We start from the raw sequence: 24,444 nt of genomic DNA on the forward strand, positions 1-24,444 counted from the left end.
TCCTTGAATCTCACAACATCATATCTGACTCCCAATTTGGCTTTAGAGAAAAACATAACACAACTCATGCCATTCTAAGTTTAATAAATACCATATCAGCTTCAATCTAAAAATCCTGTCATACTATCGGTTTGTTCTTAGATTTTTGTAATAAAGCATTCGATACTATAAATCACGACATTCTGTTATACAAACTTGCGCACTGTGGTATTAGAGGTAAAGCTCTGGAATGGTTCGAAAGTTATCTTTCTGGAAGAAAGCAATTAGTTACCATTGATGGATATAGTTCGTCTACGGTACCAATCACGTGTGGAGTTCCCCAAGGAAGCCTTCTTGGTCCACTGTTATTCTCTATTGATGTAAATGACATTCGATGTTCTTCGAGTGTTCTCTCTTTTTGTCCTTTTTGCTGATGTCTCAAACTTATTCTATACTCACAGTGATCCTAATAAGTTAGTTGAAGTTTTAAATGTAGAACTTACACATGCAACAAATTGGATAAAAGCAAATAAATTATCTTTAAATAAACAAAAAACCAATTACATGTTATTCAGTAACTCTGTTAAACAACTTCCTGACCAAGTGATATTTGATAATTCTGTCATTAAAGAAGTCAAGACTACAAAATTTCTCGGTATTACAATTGACAATAAGCTAACTTCGAATTGTCTTATTGATAATACAGTATTTGTAAGATAGTTTCAAGAAATATTGGCATCATTAATCACGTTAAACGGATTCTCCCCAAGTCAGTGCTTCTTACGTTATATTCAACTCTTATTCTTCCTTACCTTAATTATGGCGTAATGGCATGGGGAAATGCAATACAAACTAAAATGGACAGGGTGCTTCTCTTGCAGAAAAGAGCGATGCGTTTGATATGCAATACCGCTTATAGATCACACACTGATGTCTTATTTAAAGAAAACCGTATTCTTAAGATTACTGATTTATATCGTCTTCAACTGGGTTGTTTTATGTACAATGTAGAAATTAACGCTACCCATGCTGTATTTAAGGAAATGTTTCGAAAAAATAATGTTATACATAATTACTCAACAAGGTATGCGAATGATTACCATCTTCCTAAAAATAGAACTAGTTTTGGTAACAGAAATTTCATGTTTACTGGTCCTAAGCTTTGGAATTCCTTTGATCGTTCACTAAAACAAGCTCAGAGCTTGAATAGCTTTAAGTATAAGCTCAAAAATGTGTTTCTTGATAAGTATTAATAAACAGTTTTATGGTAATAAAACGTATGTATATTTCAATCAATGTTTTCTAGAAGTACTTTCATTAAGTATACTCGGAAGGTTATCTTCTGTTTCATTCATTATTCTAATGGTACACTGTATATAATGTACACTGTAAACACTTTGTACATAAACTTGTGCTTTGTAACATATACATGATTTGTATATCCATAGTACGGTTCATGTGCCCTTGTAAATAGTGTATATATGGTGTTTTTGTTATTTCACTCAGCCTTATCTTTGATATCATTTTGTCTATGATCTGTAGGGGGACTACATTTAACAAGCAGTGCTTCTAAGTAGTCCCCTCCACATTTGTTATGGTGTTATTCTATCTCAGAATATCACTATACTTTGTATATACATGTAATATACTCTGTATAGTTTTGATATAATGTCCACTATGTGTTATACCCTGTATATTTTATCATATAATGTCCACTATGTGGAATATGAATAAATTTCATTTCATTTCAAACATTTATTTTCCATATTTTTCATGTTGTAAATCACATTCATAAGGTTGTACAAGGAAGGTAGAACCTCAAAAAGCAGAGCTTGTGGTGAGCTGCCTAACAAAAATACATTACATCACAAACGTAAGAAACAACAAAAACACAATAGTTCCCAAAGCAGTATTAAAGGCAGCCGACCGCCATCCCTTATGGTACGTAAACTCCGAACGACCGAAGTTTGTGCATGCAATTGCGCAATGCCAGACTCGGTGCTATATCCATAAACGTGTGGGACAATGCTGCCACTGAGACACGTGTGTGTGTGTGTGTGTGTGCGTGTGTGTGTACGCATCATACACAAACATTGTCACCGCGAGCGGCGGTAACTGGAGAGAGGCCAGAAGACGCGTGGCTCTTTTGGCCTCTCTCCATGCGCATGCGCACTGAGAGTGTGCGTCCATTCGGAAGCTCTCGTGGCTCGCTCGGACAGCCATTTTGGGTTAGGAGATTGTAGCATAGAGCTCTTGTAGGTTAGCGTGTTATTCGCTGACCCATAGAGCCAGCGCTATTCTCATTCGGGGTCACTACATTTGATACAGAAATGAGAATGGGGGAGGCAGCGTGTTGCGGTCGTCTCCGTGCAGCACAAACCACTCGCCACGGTTGAGTGCCTTTAAGATGTGATATTCCTCAAAGAGAAATATTGCAGTCTAACAGAGTTTGCAGTCTAAGTATGAAAATATGTGACGAGCTACAGCCTAACAAAAGTTGCATATATCAAAGTTAAACGTTACATATTTATAAGTGCTAGTAATGTGAAACCTCTGCACAGATGTAAACAACACAAAGAATGAAATGCACTGTTTCCAACTGGATGGTGAATAGACCCCTTTACCGATATATTCAAGTCTTATGCATGTCATTTTAACAAAAGTTTTCCCAGGCAACCTGAAAGCTTGCACGAGGCCTGTCCAACACAGCAACAACTATAGTGTATGCAAAGTGGATTCCAAGTATTGAAGTGCCATTATAATGTACAGGTTACTAAAATAACTCGTCACCAGGCCCCGGGAGAAAAAAACACCCACAAACTCGACTACGTCAGCAAAGAAGTCTATTATTCCAAAAGAAGGACGATTTATAATGGCATTTGAATAGACTAAAAAAAGGTACAGATTTCAAATGGGCTGGGAGATTATTCCAGACCTTGGGACCAGAAAAGCGCACTGTGTGTTGGAATAAGACTTTTTTATGTTTTGGAATGTGAATAAGTGAAGATGATCTAGTTTCATACTTATGGTACTCTGAGTTTTCTTCAAATAAGTGACATAAGTGTTCAGGGAGAAGAATATTTGTACACTTATACCTGAATAAACCCAATTTGAATGTATTGATATCTTTTAAACGCAGCAACTTGAACTCGTTAAACAATGTATCTGTTCGAACACCACCAGGACCTATGTTTCGTACATTACATAAATCACTAATAATATGATTTTGATAAATCTGTAATCTTTTCAAATTTTATTCAAATGTATTTCCCCAAACAATATTGCAATATGTCAGGTAAGGTAAAATAAGTGTGCAATAAAGCATATGTTGTATGTTCACAGGCAAAAAATATGCAAATTTACGAATAATACCAGTATTTTTAGACACTTTTCGCTCAACTTCTGCAATATGAAATTTCCAGGAAAACTTGGAATCAATGAATACACCTAAGAACTAAGAGCTTTATCAACTTTAGGGATTGCATCATTGTTTAAGTAAACATTAACATTTCTACCATCGTCTTTTTTCCTATTATTAAAGAGAATGTAATTTTTTTTTGCTATTCACAGATAACCTTTGCTATTCACAGATAACCTTTGATTGGATTCAAAGTAACAAACTATCTCTAAATCTAAACAAAACTAATTTTATGGTGTTTAGTAATACAATCACTTGTTTACCTGGCTCAATTTCAATCACAGGAGTAAACTTACAACAGACAAATTCAGTTAAATTTCTTGGTCTTTTAATTGATTGTAAATTATCTTGGCAGGAACAAACAAATCATTTATGTAAGTTATTATCAAGAAATTTGGGTGTTATACAGAAGCTTAAGCATGTTTTCCCCACATATATATTACGTACCTTATATTCGACTTTGTTATTGCCGTATCTTCATTATAGCATACTGGCCTGGGGGAATTGTTCCAAAATACGCCTGGAGTCTATCTTTAGAATACAAAAGCGAGCTGTAAGAATTATCAATTGTACCAATTATTTAGCACCGACAAGCCCTCTGTTCAAAAGTAATAACCTCTTAAAGATTTTTGATATATATTCTTACTCCCTTGGGATATTTATGTACCAGTTAACTAAAGACGAATTACCTTATGCTTTCACTCCCATGTTTGTAAAAAATAAAGTTATACATTCCTACCCTACAAGACAGGAAAATTCATTTCACTTTTCTCCCGTGAGAACTGCATTTGCTCTTAAAACAATAGTACATACAGGTCCAACATTCTGGAATAGCCTTGACTCCGACATTATTGAATCGTTGTCATTGAACTGTTTTAAACGTAAACTAAAAAAATCCCTTGTGCAGGCTTATATCTAATAATACAACATGCAATTTTATTTGAACTCCCTCTTTTTATCAGATTCGTTGTTTATCATATGTATTCCATGGTATTCCATGGTTGCCTTTTTTTTTTTTTTTACTGAGTCATTTATGTCAAGGCTATTCCTGAATTAATGAATCATTATGTATCATGTGCGTTTTTGCGCATTCTTACAGTTACGTAATTGTGTTGCTCGGGTGACAAGGAGTCTTGTTAACGCGTTACAGGTGGCTACTTTGTATTTCGCTATGCTTTCGTATATTCTATTCCTTTCCTTTGCTCTTTTTGCTCTCTTTTCTTTTACGTCCCTTTCCTTCCTTTCATAGTTTTCGTTTCTAGGTTGTTTAAGAAGACCAACACTTTCATATATACAGGGACCTATACATTACAAGCTTTGCTTTTTAGTAGGTCCCCACATTTCATGTTTGTTAAATTGTCTTCTCTTGTATTTTTTGTAATTTACGACGCTATGTTCAATCTTATGTTCAATCGATCGTATCATGTTTGATGTTTTGAAATGTGGAACAATAAAATCAAATCAAATCAAAAATCAAACCTATTAGCTTGAAACCAATCACGTACATTTTTAAGTTCACTATTAACTTCATTACACAGGACATCCAAGTTTTTGCCACATGAAAAAAATATTTGTATCGTCAGCGTATAATATTATAAGAAAGCTTATCAGAAACAGTATCTATATCATTTATATATAATATAAAAAGAAGGGGGCCAAGTAGTGAACCATGAGGAACACCACACTGAGCTGAGCTGTGAGACAACTGAGCTGTGAGACAACAGAATTATATTTAGCACATTGATAACGATCTTTTAAGTAACTAGAAAACCAACTATGGGCAGTACCTCGAAACCATAATGATGTAACTTAGAAAGAAAAATATCGTTGTTAAGAGTATCAAAAGCCTTTGATAAGTCAATGAACACTCCTAAAGTGTACATATCATGTTCAAAGGCATCAAAAATCTTACTCGTTAAATCAATTAAGGCTAGAGATGTAGAAAATATTTGTCGAAAACCATATTGACTATTACTTAATACTTTATCATTATCAATGAATTTCATAGCTCGTGTAAATACAATTTTTCAAGTATTTCATTAAAACATGAGAGAACAGATATAGGTCTATAATTACTTATTTCAGTTTTATCTCCACTTTTGAATACGGGGGTTATTTTTGAAATTGAAATAGTGATTGTACCTACATCTGAAAGAAACTGGCGTCCCCTTTCTCTGTCACAGGGGTTTAGTGTGAGTGAAAATTATTCTCCAGGACAAAAATGCACATTTCTGTACGAAAAATCTCTGCCAAGTACAGGAGCTCTCATGCAGAACACGGGAAAAAGGTAGTAGACACTTAAGATATTGCTCTTTACCCTGGAAACGACTGACAATCGTCCGGACTTCCCCTGTAAGATACAGATGCCTAGTTGTCTGCTCATGATTTAGACTTTTTCTATAATTGTCGCCCGTTCCATGTCGGAACAGGAATGGCTGGCAGCTCGCCCTCTATTATACAAAATTTCAATTTTTGTGAGTGTGATGGTTCCGAATATTACATGAGCGTGCAAGTACCGTCCTATTCAACGACGCGAAGCGGATTCAAACCATCGCACTCATAACCATTGGATATTTGTTTTATACAAGAAACGATAAATACCTGGTCAAGAGCAATATAGATTGGTAAAAGCCTATCGGGGGGGGGGGGGGGGGAGGGGGACTTTACAGTTAGGCCTACATCTAGATCTGGCTCTAACATAGGTCTTGCGGGCAGCGCAAACGGGTGTGCGCGTATGCATCATTGCTTTACAATACACAAGTTCAGCTTGTCGTAGGATCTATTGCACTGCTTGCCTGCTTGATTTATCGTTCAATAGACGTCTATGGCGCGCCATTTGCCCAATAATTCCGAAAAAACTTATAGTTTACCGTGATAAAATTAATTTTTCTTACGTAGAGTTTTTCTTGTTTATCAACTGATAAACAAAGTTTTTCGGTGATAAACTACGTTTTTCAGTCGATAACGACTGATAACGACTGATAAACAGAGTTTTTCGGCGATGAACTCAGTTTATCGCGATAAATTGAGTTATTCAAGCTTTGCCAGTAGTGGGCGCTCTTAGCTTAGCGTTGCCAGAGCCGTATGGCTGTGAGCGTTGCCACTGCTTTTGTTCCGTATTACCAGCTCTACTAATAGTTGCATTGCGGCAGTTATCAACTTATAACCACGTGCGTTGAATAACGCAACGGACGTCATTCAATGATTGTTTCGCCACGGCCGCAGAAGAGACAAGTGGGTTGTCAGATAAGCTGCCAGTTCCAGAACTTAGAGATTTTTCATGTAGAATGTTTGCCGTCGCGACAAGTAACTGGTTATGGCAATGGGTACTACTGTAGTCGCAAGTCTGCGGCTAGTGCGTGCTGAGCTCCACGTCCTTATTCTATAGCTAAGTTCGTATTAGCGCCCCGTTTTGCCAAAGCTGAAATAACTATGATTATTGATAAACTTAGTTTTTCGCTTGGTATACAGTTTCTCGTTAAACTTTAATAGTTTATCGATAAACTCTGTTTATCAAGTGAAAAACGTAGTTTATCAAGCGAAAAACTAGGTTTAGCAAGTGAAAAAGTCAGTTTATCGATTAACTTAGTCTTTCACTCGAAAAGCAGAGTTTCTCTCGAAAACACAGAGTTTACCGACTGATAAACAGAAGTTTATCGGTCAAAAATAAGTTTATCGGCGATAAACGGACTTATTGGGCAAATGGCACGCCATAGTAGTCTATTGCACTGCAACGAAGAGTGAGCGTGGGATGACTGATTCTTCTGAATGTCTTGTGACTCGCATTCATCCAATCAGATGGCGAAGATCTACACATTTGTTGCAAAAATTGTCATAGAATTATACTCTAGGGTTGTGATTTGCTGGTGATTTGTTCTCGAAAATGCCTTGACAGTTTCGTCATACTATATGCATGACGTACGCAAGACGTGCGCGACGTTTGCAAAACCTTCGAGAAACCCCAAACAGATCCCGACAGTTTAGAACATGTCTCGCGTTCATTTGGCGAAATTCACAAAGATTTTCGGATTATTTTAAGACATATCCGCAAACTTTTCGCGCACTCTAAGCGACATTCTCATGAGCGTTTGGCGTAGTAATAGACTATGTGGGCACAAACCCTCTAGACCTGGGGCTTAGAAGATTTATTCAGCCAAAGATGATCACAAGTTTTGACGGTCTCATCATAGAATGTGGCCAAGTGTCAATAAAATGAATTACTGGCAAGTCACCTCTCGTACAGTAAGCCCAGGGACCACAAAAAGGGATCCCAAAATGCATTTATTCAGCCGAAGGGGGTCATTGACAAAAGTTGGTGGATATTGTTCCTTGGGTGTACCTATCATGCAGCAATGCCAGTAATTTTATCCTGTACGGGGCCCTAGACAGTAGCCCCAAGGGTCTCACCCTTATGGTGCTATTCATCTGAAAATGGTTCATGGCTAATTTCTTTTGCAATGGAAGTAGTACACAATAGAGATACCCGAAATACCAAAGTCAGTTATTTTATCCTGCACGGGTCCCAGACAGAAGCCCAAAAGTGCCCCCTCATGTAATGTTATCTAGATGAAAAGAGCCATGGCTAAATTATTTTGCAATGGAAGCAGTACACAACAGAGATACACAAAACAGCAAAGTCACATATTTTATCCTGTACAGAGCCCTAGACAGTAGTCCCAAAGTGCCCCACCCATATGGTGTTATTCAGCTGAAAATGGTCGTGGTTAATCCCTTTTGCAATAGAAGTAGCACTCAACAGAGATACCCTAAACACCATTCCGGAAGCCAGTTATTATATCCTGCACTTGGCCCTAGACAGTAGCCGAGAAGTGTCCCATATAATTTGATTTAGCTGAGAAGAGTCATGGTTTATTTCTGTTGCAATGGAAATAGGCCCTACAGAGATACCCACAACACCAAAGTCAGTTATTTCATCCTGTATGGAGACCCACACATTAGCCCTAAATTACCTCCACCCACATTACAATATGAGTTTATCTAGCTTAAATAGTCATAGCTAATTGCTTTTGCAATGGGAGTAGTTCACAACAGAAATACCCAAAACAACAAAGCTATTTATTTTATCCCGTACGGCCCCCCCCCCCCCAGACAGTAGCCCCAAAGTGCCAACACATATGATTTTATTTAGCTGAAAAGAGTCATGGCTAATTTCCTTTAAAATTAAAGTAGACCTTAGTACACAACAACAAAACACCAAAGCCAGTTATAGGTTTTCCCGGTCAATTTCAAACTTTTGTCATTCCAATTTATAAATGTGCATTCAAATTCAGACATGCGAAAATATTCGGGCATTTCAAATTCACAATTTGAGAGATCACTTTAATTTATGGGAACTGAATTTCGTTTCCGTCAAATCAAATTCACGTATGTGCGTTCAAATTCCAAATGCAAGCCTTATTTTTCCTACTTGGGCATTCAAATTCACGCGATAGTCCCGATGTGCTTGTTTGGGGCTTTCAATTTCATTTTCAGATTTTCGTGGATTCAATAAATTAAGGAAATAGAACATTTTTTTTCAAGATTATGGTAATGGGGGGGGGGGATGGGGCAGAAAGGGAAAACATTTTCATATAAAACAAGCAAAGATGCGTACACAACCCAGGCTTACATGCATTTATGTTTAATCCTTTTAATGGTTGCCTTTTCGCGACTTTGAGTGAGCAACGAGATTCAATCGCCAGCTTGAAATGAATTTGAATGAACATTGCTGATATACATTCTCCTACCTGAGATTTGAATAACAAAAATAAACAATAATTTATTGTTCCGAAGGTGAATTTGAATGACCGCACTTTGAATTTGATTGCTGATTCAGTGCTGCGAACGTGGAATGCGTGAATATGAATGCTCGGAATAGGAACTTGAATGACAAAATTATGAAGTTGACCGGGGAAAATTGATATCATTCTGTACAGGGCCCTAGACAGGAGCCCGAAAGTACTCCATCCCACATAAATTATCGTTTTTTAAAGGTACAGTTTACCTTTGGGAGCAGTGATTTCAAAAATGTTCGAGATATCAAATTTGATGCATATGTGTAGGTCAGTTGTATCACAAAACATCCTACCATGTAAAAATTTTGCAATAAAGCCAAAAATATAAGGAGATATTACTATTTTTCTCAATAAACCATAACTGTATACGGTTTATTCTGGAAACATTTTTATTATAAATATTGTTCACATTTTGTATATTTAACAATACTTAGCATTGATTATACTGATTCAAATTTCTACATTGGTTGTCTCTAACCCTAACTCACATTTTATAACTATTTTGAAGCACTAAAGCTGGGTTTTTGTTTCATCTGCAAATGGTAAATTATGCCTTAAGGTAAAAAGAGTCATGTATGGTTAATTTCTTTGGCAATGGAAGTATATAGTACACAACAGCTGAGTTACCGAAACATCAAAGCCAGTTAGCTTATTCTGTACATAGCCCCCAGACAGTAGCCCCAGAGTGCCCCCATATGAGTTTATTTATCTGAAAAGAGTCATGGTTCATTTCTCTTGCCATGGAAGTAGTACATAACAGAGATACCCAAAACCCAAAGGCAGTTATTGCATTCCGTACGGGGACCTAGATAGTATTCCTAAGTGTCCCCCACATGTGATTTTATTTAGCTAAGAGACATGGCAAACTTTTTTTTTTTGGTAATGATACCCGAAACACCTAAGCACTTGATTTTTTCATGTACAGGGCCCTACAGGTGATTTGTCATACCTATGCGGATGATACACAGCTGTGCGCATCCTTCTCACCTACTGCAGCAGATGAGAATTATTCTGTGTCCATTATGGAGCGATGTATTATGCATCTTCACAATTAGTTATTATCCAATAAACTTCTACTTAATGATAAAAAACGGAATTTGTAATATGTGGCACTCAACAGTAAGTTTCAAAATTATGCACTGAAAGACTGAAAGTGATTGATGTTGATATTTATCCTGTTGATTCTGCACGGAATCTGGGAGTGTGGTTTGATTCACGCCTAGCCTTTGACAGATCTCTGAAGTATGTAAAAATTCATTTTATCATTTGTTTAATATTGCACATATTCGAAAACATTTGACACGGGAAGGTACTGAAAAAAATCATCCATGCGTTTGTCACAAGTAGATTGGATTATTGTAACAGTTTATTTTATGGCTTTTCTGATAATCAATTAGGTAAACTACAAAGGGTGCAAAATGCATGTGCTATATTAGTTTGGAATTCTCGTTTTTCTCATTGTAGTCCGTTATTACGTACATCACATTGGCTGCCTGTAAAGCAGAGAATCATATTTAAAACTCTGTTGATTGTATATAGAGCTATTCATGGTACAGCACCAGTGCACGTATAGGGACTTCTAGAGTTGAAAACATCATTTCAAACATCTTATCACCTCCGACGTTCACGGGATCAAACGTTATTGAAATATCCATCAGGGAAATCAAAAGTTACTCTTGGTGACAGGGCATTTTTGTATGCTGCACTAAAACTGTGGAATAATCTCCCTTTGTTTGCAAGACAAGCAGTTAAAATTAATGATTTTAAGGTCAGGTTAAAAAGTCATCTCTTAATGTAATGTATTTTATGTTTGAGTTTCTTGTCTGTATGTTATTTTGTAATGCACAGTAGTGCTCTATTATGTTATCATAGTTGCTGCGCAATATAAATGTCCTTTATCATCATTATTATAGACAGTAGCCCTGAAGGGTCCCTGAATTCCACAGCTGATACACCCAAAGAAAGACATTGTGAGTATAACAAATACAAAAGAATCGATGACATAAAGATTTTTATTAGACAGTAGCCTCCAGGAACTCAAACATCTATAACAAGAAATGACGCTGTGGTGACTGGCATGCCTCCGCCATAATGCGTGATTCTCCTTAAAGTCTAAATGGTGATGACAGTTTCACATAATTGGCAAAATATTAAATTGACATGTTTGTCACAAATGTGTTGGCTGTTCAGTTTCCTTGAACTAGGTTTAATTTGATGAATGGCTATATTTTCTAAGGGAGCATATATTTGGGAACTTAAGAACTTTTACTTGACTTTTGACCCTTTTAAAATGTATACATTGAGTAATTGTCAAGGTATGGATAACAAGTGTAATTTCTGTATAAAGTAAATAGTAAATTGTGAAAATTTAAAACCTGGCCTTTGACCCTTGACCTTTGACCCTATGACGCTAAAATTCCTAAGAGAATCACTGTTAGGCAGAACATGGATTAATATGTACTAAGTTTCGAGATGATACCTTAAGCCACTGCCGAGATATGGAGGAAGAAGTGAAATTCAGCACTTTCAGTTGATCCTTGACCTTTTGACCTTTGACTTTTTGGGCAAAAAAATTCCCAGAGAATCTCTATTGAGTAATACATGTATACACCAAGTTAAAAAAAATCCTGCAGGCATTGTATAAATATGAGGGAAAAAAGGAAATTTTGAAGAGTTGACCATGACCTTTGACCCCCTGACCTTTGACCCCATGACTCCAAAATTCAATAGATAATCACTGCCAGTCATTACATGCATATATAGTATGTTCCATGAAGATACCTTGAACAATTTCGGAGACATGGAAAAAAAAGTGAAATGTTAACATTTTCACTTGACTTTTGATCTCACTCCCCACACTTTCTTCCTGTCGAGTGTAAACTTGTGAATTTCTGTCACAATCCATGGGAATCTCCTTTAAATGTACATATTTCTAATGTGATACATTATTTCAATTAAAGATATAAGATTCACAAACTTTGTCTGCAACAATTGCTTCATAAGATGACCTATAGATCCAGAATTATACAAATGAAGGTCTTTAGGCTAGTGAAGAAATGTGGATTTTAAGAATTTACTCTTGACAGGAAGAAAGTATGTGGAGTCGAAGATCACCATCTCATCCACCACATGCACGCATACATATCGAGGCACTTTTTATAGAGTTCCTTAAAAACCACTGCACACTACACGACTTTGGGTCTTATGACTGACCGACTTTGGATACGAAATAAATCACAATATACTAGCTAGAATAAACTCGCTGGTTTATTTCAGATTGAAAGCCGGTCAGTCGTGCGACTGATAGTCGTATTTTTGTTTCTCCTTTTGAGCTAGTTCTTTCTTTTCTTTCACTGTTTTTTTCTTTCTCTCTCTCTTTGTCTTTAATCAGGAGAGCTTCCTCTTTTGTCTGTCTGTTTGTTTGATTGATTGTATAGGTATGTATGTGTGTGTTCGTGTTTCTTTTTTTATTTAGACAACTTGCTTCCTATTAGTCTTATTACTTTTGTTCAATAAGCAGTTACTTTGTCCACGAGGAGACTGCAAAATACAAGCTTGGATTTTCATTATGTCTTCTCCATTTCCTGTAACTTTGATTTTAATTTGATATCATCAGAAAGTGATGCGTAGTATCATTAACTTCACAGTATTTCTCTTCGTTACTACTATTGTATTGATATTGTGTTATTATGTATGCGGACCTAAATGTTTGTATCGCTAGAAATCAAATGAAATTAAATGAAAGTGTGCGGAAGTGGCGGATCCAGGATTTTGCAAAGGAGGGGGCCCGAATTCGGCCAAATCCACAAGCACTCGGCCTCTTACCCAAATATTTTATTTTTCCATGCCAGTGCCGAAAAGTGCGAAAGGGAGCGGGGGGGGGGGGAGGGGGTGGGTGTGCTGGTAAAAAAAAAATGGTGATGAAAAAAAAAAACTTGCCCTTCGTATACTTCCAACTTCTGTTCATAGAACCACCTACTAGCGGAAGCTGATTAGCAAAAAAACAAAAGCAAAAAGCGGGGGGGGGGGGAGGGGTGGGGGAGAGGGGGGTCAAGAAAATGCCGAGTTTATCATTTTGGTCCCCAAAAGCTGGAAACGGGTCTATTAGGTCCCCGCTACCCCCACCCGCCCCCCGCCCCCATCCACCACTGTGGTGGTATACCAACAAGGTAGTCTTTGGAGGTGATTTTTAGGTTGTTTCTCCTCTTACTCTGGTGCGGGTCCTCTTCAATGCTCTGCCGAAACTCAGCGATTCCGGCATCCGAACGGACGGTTCTCGAACGTCCCGAGTTGCCATGGCACAAATTCAAACTTGTTCCGCGCTCTTCATATTTGCGATCGTTCCGTAGGATGATGCTCTTGGAAGGCCGTCTTGCTTGAGGAAATCTTCCTACAAACAGTCTCCTGGTCTTTGAAAGGCTTCCCGTCTCGATATCAGTAAGGACTATAAAGGAGCGCTCATCGCTTGAAAACTGCGGACGAAACGCCATGTCGGCACAACTTTTGTCGTTACAGAGCCGCGGCCGGCGAATACGGGGCCCATAACCCATCCGAAGGTTTTATTGATATCTAATCTATGGTCACATTTTAAGCGGAAACCAGTCGGCCACTGGTCACCGGCTGGTCGCCGACTACTAATAATCTAATCGTTAGTTGTTTATCAGTCGCGGCCGGTGATTACGAAGCCCGTCCTTAATTTTTATCGATATCCAAAGCTTTGGTCACATATAAACGAAAACCAGTCGCCGACTGGTCGTCGACTACTGTTAAAGCTCCTTTTACACTTTTATGGATTGCTTCACGGATGACCACGGATCGTCATCCGTGGTGTTCCGGCATGCAAAATATAGATTTTCCTCTCAATGCCGGTGTGAATACAATCACAACTGGGTGTCTACACGGACAAGTACGGAGTCTACACGGTCAAGTACGGTGTCTACACGGACGGACAACGAATGATTGCGGACCACAGCGGAAACGATACGGAGCTAACACGGATATCAAGGAAGATCACGGATGCAGCTGGGTACAGCTGGGTACAGCTGGTTGACAGATGACATTTGCTTTTGCTTTTGATACTTTATCATTCTCGGTTGACATGCTTCCAGAGCTAAGTATAACAAGCACACCAAAAGATCTACAGCAACCTCATACGCCTCTGCTTGTCGACATCATAAAGACAAATCTCTTTGTTGCAAACTCTCATTTTGCGGGAATATCATGACTAAAACAAAGCGAAACAAAACAAAAATTATGTCCGGGATGATCAAGGATAATGCCGGATCACTTCACGGAGTCAACACGGTCATGCCGGAAACAGTACGGATGATAACGCATCGACGATTCGTGATCATCCGTGATGCGATCCGTGAAAGTGCAAAAGGGGCTTAATCGAATCGTTAGTTGGTTGTCAGTCGTGGAAGGCGGTTACGGGGCCGATAAGCCTCCGTAGGTTTTGATATGTAAAGCTTTGGTCACACATAAGCGAAAACCAGTAGCATGCTGGTCGTCGACTACTGATGATCTAATAGGGGGGGATAGGGGGATTTCATTAGTATGTTTGTGGGCGCGCACCTGTGCTTACGTGTGTGTATATGTGTGTGCGTGCATGAGGGTATATTTGTGCGTGTATGTCGCTTGTGGATGTGGTGCCTGTTGACATGTGTATGCGCGTGTAAAAATATACATGTATACGTATGTGCCGTGTACTGTATTTTCATGTGTGTCCGTGTGTGTATATACATCAATGTATGGGTGTGTGTAAGGGTGTCAGTGTTTGACTATGTGTGTTGCGTGTACATGTGAGTTGTTTGTGTTTGTGTGTGTGTGTAGGGGTGTTTGTGTGTGTAACGTGTGTGTGAGTGTTTGTGTGTGTAGGTTGGTGTGTGAGTGTGTGTGTGTCTGTGTGCATTTTATAGAACTTTCCTGGTATGAATCAGTTTTGACTAATCCACTCATAGACAGATACGGAGATATTCTCACTGTGTTTATCAATGCATACTTAATCAAAAGTACGGACTTTATTCCTTTTTAAAAAATCGTAAAATTTAAGAACTTGGTGTCATTCTATTGAAAAAAGAATGGCTTTGGTGCGTGTTTTGGGTATCTCTGTTGTGTACTACTTCCTTTGCAAAAGAAATTTGCAATGACTCTTTTTAGCTAATATGAATATCTTTTTTCTTGGGGGAGGGGGCGCTTTGTCCATGACCCCTTCGGCTGAATGAATGCACTTTTAGGGCCCCCTTTTTTGTGCCCAATAGGCTTATGGCATACGATGTGACTTGCCAGTAATTCATTTTACTGACCCTTGGCCACATGCTAGTATAATGAAACCATCAAACCCTTTTGTGACCCTTTTCGGCTGAATAAATCTTCTGGGGCCTCGGCCGAAGACTATGCGGGATGACACCACATGGTGGGCATCTGACAAAGTGAGATGAGACAAAAGGCACTTACAGCATAAAGAAGGTAATCTACATATATCAACATTATATATACATACAAAGTGGAAGTCTTGCAATCAACATTTGGCAGAGTTGAATGTCATGCACAAATTTATTAGAGTCACAGTTTAGAGCAAAAAAAAAAGTATCTTTCGCGCTGTGTGATATCTGGCCGATATATTTAAACCAAAACAAATGACAAATAAATGAAGATATCATACTTTAAACCATTCACAGACGGTCATCAAATGTAGAGATATTACCTCATGGTAGCGATCCAGCAAGGGAGCCCTATAAGAGGCATGCAGAATGAGAAGAGCCAGAGAAGGATCATGTAAGGCCATTTCTTGGCGCAGAGGGTCTGGCAGGTGCCCGGTACAGCGTTTCCCCCCAGCAGCATATGACCGTTATGTAGATAGTCACCAGAATAAGTTGTTGTACTGCCAGTAATGTTCTCATATGAGGGGATGCACAAGCAACCGGAATACACCTGTTACAATGTGTGAAATAATGTTACTGACAGAGTACTAGTATAAAATTTTGAAATGATACTTTCGCTAACATCCCTTTAGACTTTTCTCGTGAAGTACCCTCGTACATTTTGTAGTGGCGTAGGGGACTGATTTTTAAGCCTAATGTGAAATTTAGATATACTTTGGTACCATTGACCTGGCGACAGCCTACTTTAACACAAGAGACATCGGGGCATGGGGCATGAGTATCACAAAGTCAGTTTTCACGCATTGCTGCAGACAATTGTACTAACTTGGGTGTACAGAAGATTTGTAAAGATTCCTCAATTGTTCTTTGCCTCTTCCCCTCATAATGGGGGTGGGGCAAGTGTGGAAAAGCACCTATTTGTACAAATTGTATCCCTTCATAACGATGGTACTTGCCAAGTTTGATGAAAATTTGACCATACGTTTTCAAAAGGAAAATGAAAACGTAGAATTTGGGTCCAATTAGGTCCCAGTTAGGCATCCCCGGACCCGTCATGAACATAATTACAACTACACTCACCAATGTACCTACTTAGCACTAATTTAGCTCTGTCACTTCTGATCCAGGAAGATTTTTAAAGGTTCCGCAATAGTTTGAAGGGCTTTGAGATAGCAGTGATAGAAGTTGGGTCATGGGGCAATGCTTCCCCCAACTTCGGTGGGAAGAAATTCGGGGCAGAACACTCCGGGAGTCATGGTTTTCTTTATTCTTTTAATTGTGAATATCACAATTTTGAAGCATTTGTTCTCTAAATGGATGACTAATACCCCATTTACCTTTTTACCGTCAACATCACTCATCTCTTCGGAGCAGCCCGCGTGGCAGGGTGAAAAGTACATCACGCTGTCGTCTCCACAAACCGGCTCGTAGTAGTTTGAACATGAGCAATGAAAGTTGCATGGGGCAGTCAGCCCCCTTTCTCCATTGACAATTGATACAGAACTGATAACAAAGAACGGAGAATATCAGTTAAATTTCAACTATGGATTTCAGTACCATAAATCCTATAAGATGCTATTTTGGTGCCTGTAACATGTCATCCGGTAGATGTCAATTTCTTTAGAATAATTCCATTTCGCTTGGACAAACTAAAAGGTTGTGCTTTAGTTCAGACTCCTGCAGCTTTCAGCCAGTCTGCATGAAGAATTAGGATGTGTGTGTGTGTGTGTGTGTGTGTGTGTGTGTGACACGCGTGATGTTAAGCGGGATGTTTTATATGGGCACAGATATACTTTATTTACCCCATCCGATAATTATCATATATATAAGACATGACACAGTGGGTCAGTGTATGCTGCAATTGGGACACGTGGCCCACAGAACTACACATTCAAAACTTATTGAATTTATTATTATGGCAGATTGGGTTTATAGCAGATGTTGCTTATTTTGCCATTCCAAAACAACGAAACCGATGATTCCATAAAACCTTGTGAAGCATGTTGAAACTGCTATTGCTGCTTACGTGTTGATGTAATTGACAGTGACCCCGGCCAGTGGGACATTTGGACAATGCATAATGAACGCCAAGGCGAAGATCATAGAGCTCGCCACTGCTGTCATGGCCAACTTCATCATGCCCTTGCATTCCAGTTTCAGGACTTTCATAAGGAGACCGGCGGCGATGGCTCCAATGAAATGAGCAGAGGTTCCGATAATGCCTGCCAGAGTTAGACAGTTAAAATTCTGCGTGCACGTTACGAGCTTCACACTAACGAGTTATGCAACCCACGAGCTCGACATCATGTGAAATAAGCCCACAAGCTATATAGTGTGCGTGAGCCAGGCACTAGGCGAAAAAGGCTCAAAAGCTCAATGTTACGTCATAGGGCTCGATTTCCGTATACAGGGTGGCCCAGAAAGAACGGAACACCTCAGATCTTATAATTTCAGCAATATTGTTGCAAATGTGTCATTATTTTGCATACTATTGGAAAGGCCATTCTTTTTCCAATTGAATGACACCAAATTCTTTAATTTGGGTTTATGCGTTATGATTTTAGGACCATTTATGTCAACCCTTGCAATTTTTAAAATGTGATCATTTTGCACTCTCAGAGATACCGAAACCAGCAAGAATTCGGCTTGCCATAGAACCAGTAGCGTTCACAATGCGTGGAATGTGGGGCGGAAGGTGTAATTGTTATTGTCCGTTATTATTGTGAATAATGTGAATGTCATTGTGAATATCATTGTGAATGCTACTGGCTCTATGGCAAGCCTAATTCTCGCTGGTTTCGGTATCTCTGAGAGTGCAAAATGATCACATTTTGAAAATTTCAAGGGTTCACAAAAATGGTCCTAAAATCATAACATATTAACCAAAATTAAAGAACTTGGTGTCATTCTATTGGAAAAAAGAAATGGCCTCTCTAACAGTGTGCAAAATAATGACATATTTGCAACAATATTGCTGAAATTAAAGATCTGAGGTGTTCCGTTCTTTCTGGGCCACCCTGTATAGTGTCGAGCTCATGGACCTTTATTTTTTTGTTCAGTGCCGAGCTTTTGTGGACCTTATTTGCCTAGTGTTGAGCTCGTTGGCCTTATTTGCTTAGTGTCTAGCTTCTGAACCTCTTTTACTTAGTGTCTAGTTCGTGGGTTGTATGATTTGTGGGTGTAAGACTTATCAACATCTTTTTCAATGTCTAGTGAACCTTGACTCATGGGTGTTTAGCTCGGGGGATGACTACAAAAATATCTCACATGCAACTGTGATTGCTCACAAGTATGACTATAACATCGAACACAATTTCCCTACATAGACAAAAAAAGGCTTGAGAGCGCGAAATTTTGCCGAGCGTATAATCTAAGTTAGACATTTTATATCTTATCTAGTTTTTACACCATGTTAACAAATTCATCACGTTCTTAAAAAAGGGGGGAGGAATCAAATGACACAGTACATGAAAACTTGAATACCTCAGTAAAAATTGCATTTTCATCCCTTGATAAAAGTTGTATCTCGGCGAAAAAAAAATCCCCTTAATTTCCATTCTCACAAGGCCAAAAAAAAAAAAAAAAAAAAATCGTAGTCCGCAAAGACCGAAACGAGGAGTCTGTAGGAAGGTGCACACACAGTTGCTATGCAATAAGTAACGGTTGAACTTGTATTGGAAACCTAAAGTGGCAGTTTTCACATTTCTTTTTAAAGACTTCATTGCAATTGAAGGGAGGGAGAGGAGGAATAGGATGAGTGGTATGAAAAAAATATGAGAAAGTGCACTTACCAACATACATGCCCACATCGCGTGGACTGATACCGAATTGAATCTCAAAGAATTTTGGAAAGAAGAGGAAAAGTCCGGCAGAGATGAAATATTCGGTCACTGCGATGAAGCAAAGGCCCATAAAAGGAATATTTGTGAATATCTTTGCAAGAGCATTAGGCAAGTCTTTCATCGAGTTCCCAAAGCCAGGACGAGAATAAAACTCGCTCCCCTTCTGAGCCTGGTTCCGGCGCTGTTCTAGCATGGCTTTCGTACCTATGGATTAAAACAAAAATATATGTAATGGAAACAGTTTAAGGCAAGATCTTCATGGCGCAATTCCATTTCACTGTAAACATGACGTTAAAAGATGGAGTCAAATTAAGCAAAAGTCAATTGAGGTTTTGTTCAAAATTGGTTGTATATATTACAAGAAAGTTTTATGTTTCCACTAAATGGTGACATTGCTCACAACCTTATATGCCAAAAAAAAAAACCACACCACAAAACACAAACACTGAGGTCCGATGTATTTGGTCGTATTGTATGTAATTATACATGTATATGTATGTATATAATATATACATATATGTATATAATATATACATATATATATATATATCTGACAAACATGAATAACCTTTCTCGAGATAGAGCCAATCGCTAGAAAATTTGTGTGCCGAAATAAAGAGTGTTGGTGATTACAGCATTAATTGGGTTTCAGTTTTATTTTGGATATTATAACGCCACCACGTGGAAAAGAGGAGTTAGGTGATACGCTGGGAGTCATCAGATATCGGTCACCTGTGATCGACAACGAAAGCAATGTAATATAGCGACTTTAGGTTATATTGCTGCAATAATATATTAGGGATGTCGAATTTTTTGTACCTTTATAATTCAAATCAAATAATGTTATTGTTTCTATCATGCAAACCACGTGGAAAGTCCCTTGCGTGTGTCTGCGTGTGCAAGTAGGCCTAGGCCTAAGTATATTAACAGGTTATCTTAGTACAGTGTATCTCTACCATGTCGTCCTTGACATGAACAAATTGAAACACGGCAATAAAGTGTTTTAAAGATCATATTGATATTCGTCTTTTCAAATATGAACTTTGTCCCTTATTTGCATAACCAAAATTGTTATATCTAATCTTGTTGTCAGTTATAGAATATCAGTTGGAAGACATCTTACAACTACACGCCTGTGAAATTTTCCAGGAGTAAAGCCAATAAAGCCTCCAATACAAAACAGAGGGAAATAAAGCGAGTGCGTGTGTTTACATGACAATGTGATTTATACCTGGACCAAAATGCATTACCTCAATTTATCAAAGAAAAAATGAAAGGAGAAACAATTTTCGCTTTGCATCGTATAAACTTCGAAACTTCACGGGCCCAACGTACGGCTCTCTCGAAAGAGACATCGCCTTTAACCACGTAACTATAGGTCTCCTCGAACCAAGAGTGTGGAACGTAAGCTTATACGTGAAAGATAAATCATGACGATCACCCGTGACCGACACATATTCAAAGGGGACAGATAGAAGTGGAAGGAGTACAAAGTATATGTTTATTGTCTCAGCAATTCCAAAGCCATTACACCTTTACATATTGGCATAGCATAATTTCGCTTCTGAAATCAATGGTATTACTCATGCATCATTGCTTCCATAGTCCATAAACTTTGCTTCATAAACTTTTAGTGATACGTGTAATAACATAATTCTGTAATTCCATCAGCAATGATTGACTTCATAAAGAAGAAAGATATATCAAATTGAACGCTTAGCACGTATAACTCAGGGGGATTATAGCCGGATACTCTGTTCTTCACTGCCCAGATGCCAACAACACGCATCACCTACGGCTTCGCAAAGAGAAACAGCCATGAGGAAAATAAAAGTTTTGCCTTTTCTTTGGCAGAACGACACACAACCCCTTCAAACACAATATAATTGGCAGGGAGGGACATGAAAAAGCACATTACTAATACTAAACAGTGATGCCTTCCACTCATGTGGCACGAAATACCTCTATAGCAACATAAAACCTGTCTACAACTCCGTTATTGGGCAAACAATAACAACTTGAAATATCAAAGAGATGAGCGAGACGCTATACACCTGGCCTAGAATTAAATAATTCAGTTCTCATTTCTACTCAAGTTGGTATTATGTAAATGCACAAATTCCCACCTACAGTATAACAAAAACAAACGTAGCGAAAAGGGAAAAGAAAACGAGAGGTGTCAGAAGGAAAGCTGCACAACTGCAATTTATAACCTTGCGTGTGACAAGTGAAGCAAATGAATTAGATGTTATAGCAGTGTTAGAACAGACTTTAATAGACAGACAATGTCAAATTTAAAAACCATCAACTTAATGTCAGAGAAGAACTTTAACAAGATGCATTGGCCTCAATTGCGCGGCCGAGCCTCGCAATTTTGTCCGTTTACACTGCTGTGCTCGGCCGCGCTTTTACTTCAAACCTTTCAATATTTTGTCGTAGTGGCGCTCTGCTTGCAAACAAACGCAATTTAAAATTGTCTGGTTTTCAGACCCTTTGCCAACTGAATTCCGTGGCGACAAAGTCGCCGTTCGGGCAAAGGCCTTTGCCGAAGGAAAAAATCCTTCGCAGGGCAAAACCACCTTAAACTATATTACTTTTCGACGTTGAGGGGGTTAATATCCCGAATAGCGAAAGATACAGGCAGAGGGTTTGGAAGCCAGACTAAAATTGGCCGCGCATTTGGCCCAGTTTGCGCTTACACTGAGAAAAGGCCGGGCTCGGCCGCGGCCGAGACCACCTCCAGAGTGAGGCCAAATGCGAGGCCAATTTTGGCCTCGCATTTGGCCTTTTGCGCGTTTACACTGAAGCGGGGCTGGGCCCAGTTATTTTCACCGTTTACACTGCCGGGCTCGGCCGCGCTTTTGATTCTAACCTTTCAATATTTTGTCGTAGTGGCGCTCTGCATGTAAACAAATGCAATTTGGTATTGTTTGGTTTTCAGACCCTTTGCCAAATGAATTCCGTGGCGACGAAGTCGCCGTTCGGGCAAAGGCTTTTGCCGAAGGAAAGAATCCTTTGCAGGACAAAACCACCTTAAACTATACTAGTTTTTGACGTTGAGGGGGTTAATATCCTGAATAGCGAAAGATACAGGCAGAGGGTTTGGAAGCCAGACTAAAATTGGCCGCGCAATTGGCCGCGCATTTGGCCCAGTTTGCGTTTACACCAAGAAAAGGCCGGGCTCGGCCGCGGCTCGGCTGCGGCCGAGACCACCTCCAGAGCGAGGCCAAATGCGAGGCCAATTTTGGCCTCGCATTTGGCCTTTTGCGCGTTTACACTGAAGCGGGGCTGGGCACGGCCGCGGCCGAGCCTCGCACTGTAAACGGGGTCCAGGTCAACTAAACTGGACCACAATTGAGGATAGGTGGAAGCTTCAAAGGTGGAAACTGGTTTATAGGGCACCAAATGGGAATGCTCCAGAGTACCTGTCACTCTTGTTTCAGAAAGCTTGTAATACGCACAACTACCAGACTAGATCAGCAGTCTCTGACGGGCTAATAGTAACTAGAGCTCGAACTAATGCTGGGAAACAGTCTTTTTCATACACCGGAGCACTCGAATGGAACAGTTTACCAATAAACTTAAGGCATGCCCCATCTAAACATTCATTCTCAGCCCAATTTTGGAGGGCACACCACTGTGCCCAAGTATAGTTCTGCTGTTGTTGTTTTTTTAAGTAGGTAGGGGAAATTCAAGGATATGAGGATGTAATGCGTAACATAATATTTGTTACATTTTGAGTTTAATATATATTAGTATATAGTATGTTAACATATATACAGATTTGATACTGCAAACTTGATTTTGATGTTGGTATTGTATAATTATCATGTGTCTACTTGTATATATGTGTTCATGCAGGGCCTCCAAGAACAACAGTGTTTAACCCACTGATGGAGCCACCCTGTGAAAATAAACATATAAATAAATAAATAAATAAATAAATGAATAAAACGTAACTTAAATCGCTGCTCTACTACTCGGCCACGGAACATCCACACACACAAAAAAGTTAGGGGAAAGAAACAACTTTAAATATAACATTCTTAGATAAAAAGAAAAGAAAAAGAAAATGTCCACGTAAGGATAACAAACGTGCCCGCATGAACATACATTGTATTGGTAGACGGGAAAACGGTCTTGATGCAAATGATTGTCTCATTAATTTAAAAGTAATGATTCCTTTACCACCACCATAACCACACCACAATGACGTCTCTGAAATCAATGGTAGCACTCATGTACATGTGATTGCATCGTGCATTAACTTTCCTTTTCCTAAATTACCAGTGGAACGTGCCATATCATATTGTGTAATTCGATCAGTAGTTATTGACTTCAAAGAAGAAAGATAATGCATCAAATTGAACGCTTACCACATTGTTCACGGTGATTCTAGTTTGATACTAATCTGTTCTATTGTCCCAGATGCCAACAATACATATGACCAACGGCTACTAGTGAAATAGCCATGACGAAAATAAACAACAGAGAACCCCGTCATACGCACTACACAGGGCAGGGTGTGGCACGAAATACCTCATATAATATAAAGCAATATCAAGCCCATTCCTTTCCTGCCTGTCTATAACTCCGTTATTGGGTCAAACAATAACAACCTGGAATTTCAAAGAGGTGGGCGAGGCGCCATACACCTGGGCTAGAGTTAATTCATTCAGTTGCCATTCCTGCTCCAGTTGAGTTACATAAATTATGTTCCGACCCGTCCTGTCACAGTATAAGAGGAACAAACGTAGAGAAAAGGAAAGAGAAAACGAAAGGTGGCAAGATGATAAATGAAGCAAATCCAACCTCCAACCTCCGACACAAAACAAGGGAAATAGAGTGGCTGTGTTCGTGGGGTGTGTATACTTGATGATATAATGCGATAAATGACATCGGAGTGAAGCTGAACTGCACAAAAAAAAAAACAGGAAAATAAATGAAAAATAAAGAAAAAGAAAGAAAAAAACTAAATAGCGTCCTGCGGGACTCGAACTTATCGTCCTCCGGTATGGCATCATCAA

The 24,444-nt window shown here is 38.9% G+C and overlaps 1 protein-coding gene across 1 annotated transcript in view; it reads right to left on the reverse strand.

Moving 5' to 3' along the window:
- Positions 1 to 24,444, reverse strand: part of LOC139722647 (solute carrier organic anion transporter family member 4A1-like) — a 246,016-nt gene that overhangs the window by 32,428 nt on the left and 189,144 nt on the right. The window contains exons 7-10 of the mRNA XM_071633940.1: positions 19,367 to 19,621; positions 17,602 to 17,797; positions 16,913 to 17,078; positions 15,899 to 16,125 (exon numbers count right to left, since the gene is read on the reverse strand). Of these exons, the coding sequence (XP_071490041.1) occupies positions 15,899 to 16,125; positions 16,913 to 17,078; positions 17,602 to 17,797; positions 19,367 to 19,621 (844 nt within the window). The remainder of the gene's footprint in view (positions 1 to 15,898; positions 16,126 to 16,912; positions 17,079 to 17,601; positions 17,798 to 19,366; positions 19,622 to 24,444) is intronic.

Source organism: Diadema antillarum, unplaced genomic scaffold, assembly GCF_040938485.1.
Source record: "Diadema antillarum isolate AM-2024a unplaced genomic scaffold, OU_Dant_1.0 scf00000168, whole genome shotgun sequence".
In the NCBI taxonomy this organism is placed as follows: Eukaryota; Metazoa; Echinodermata; class Echinoidea; order Diadematoida; family Diadematidae; genus Diadema; species Diadema antillarum.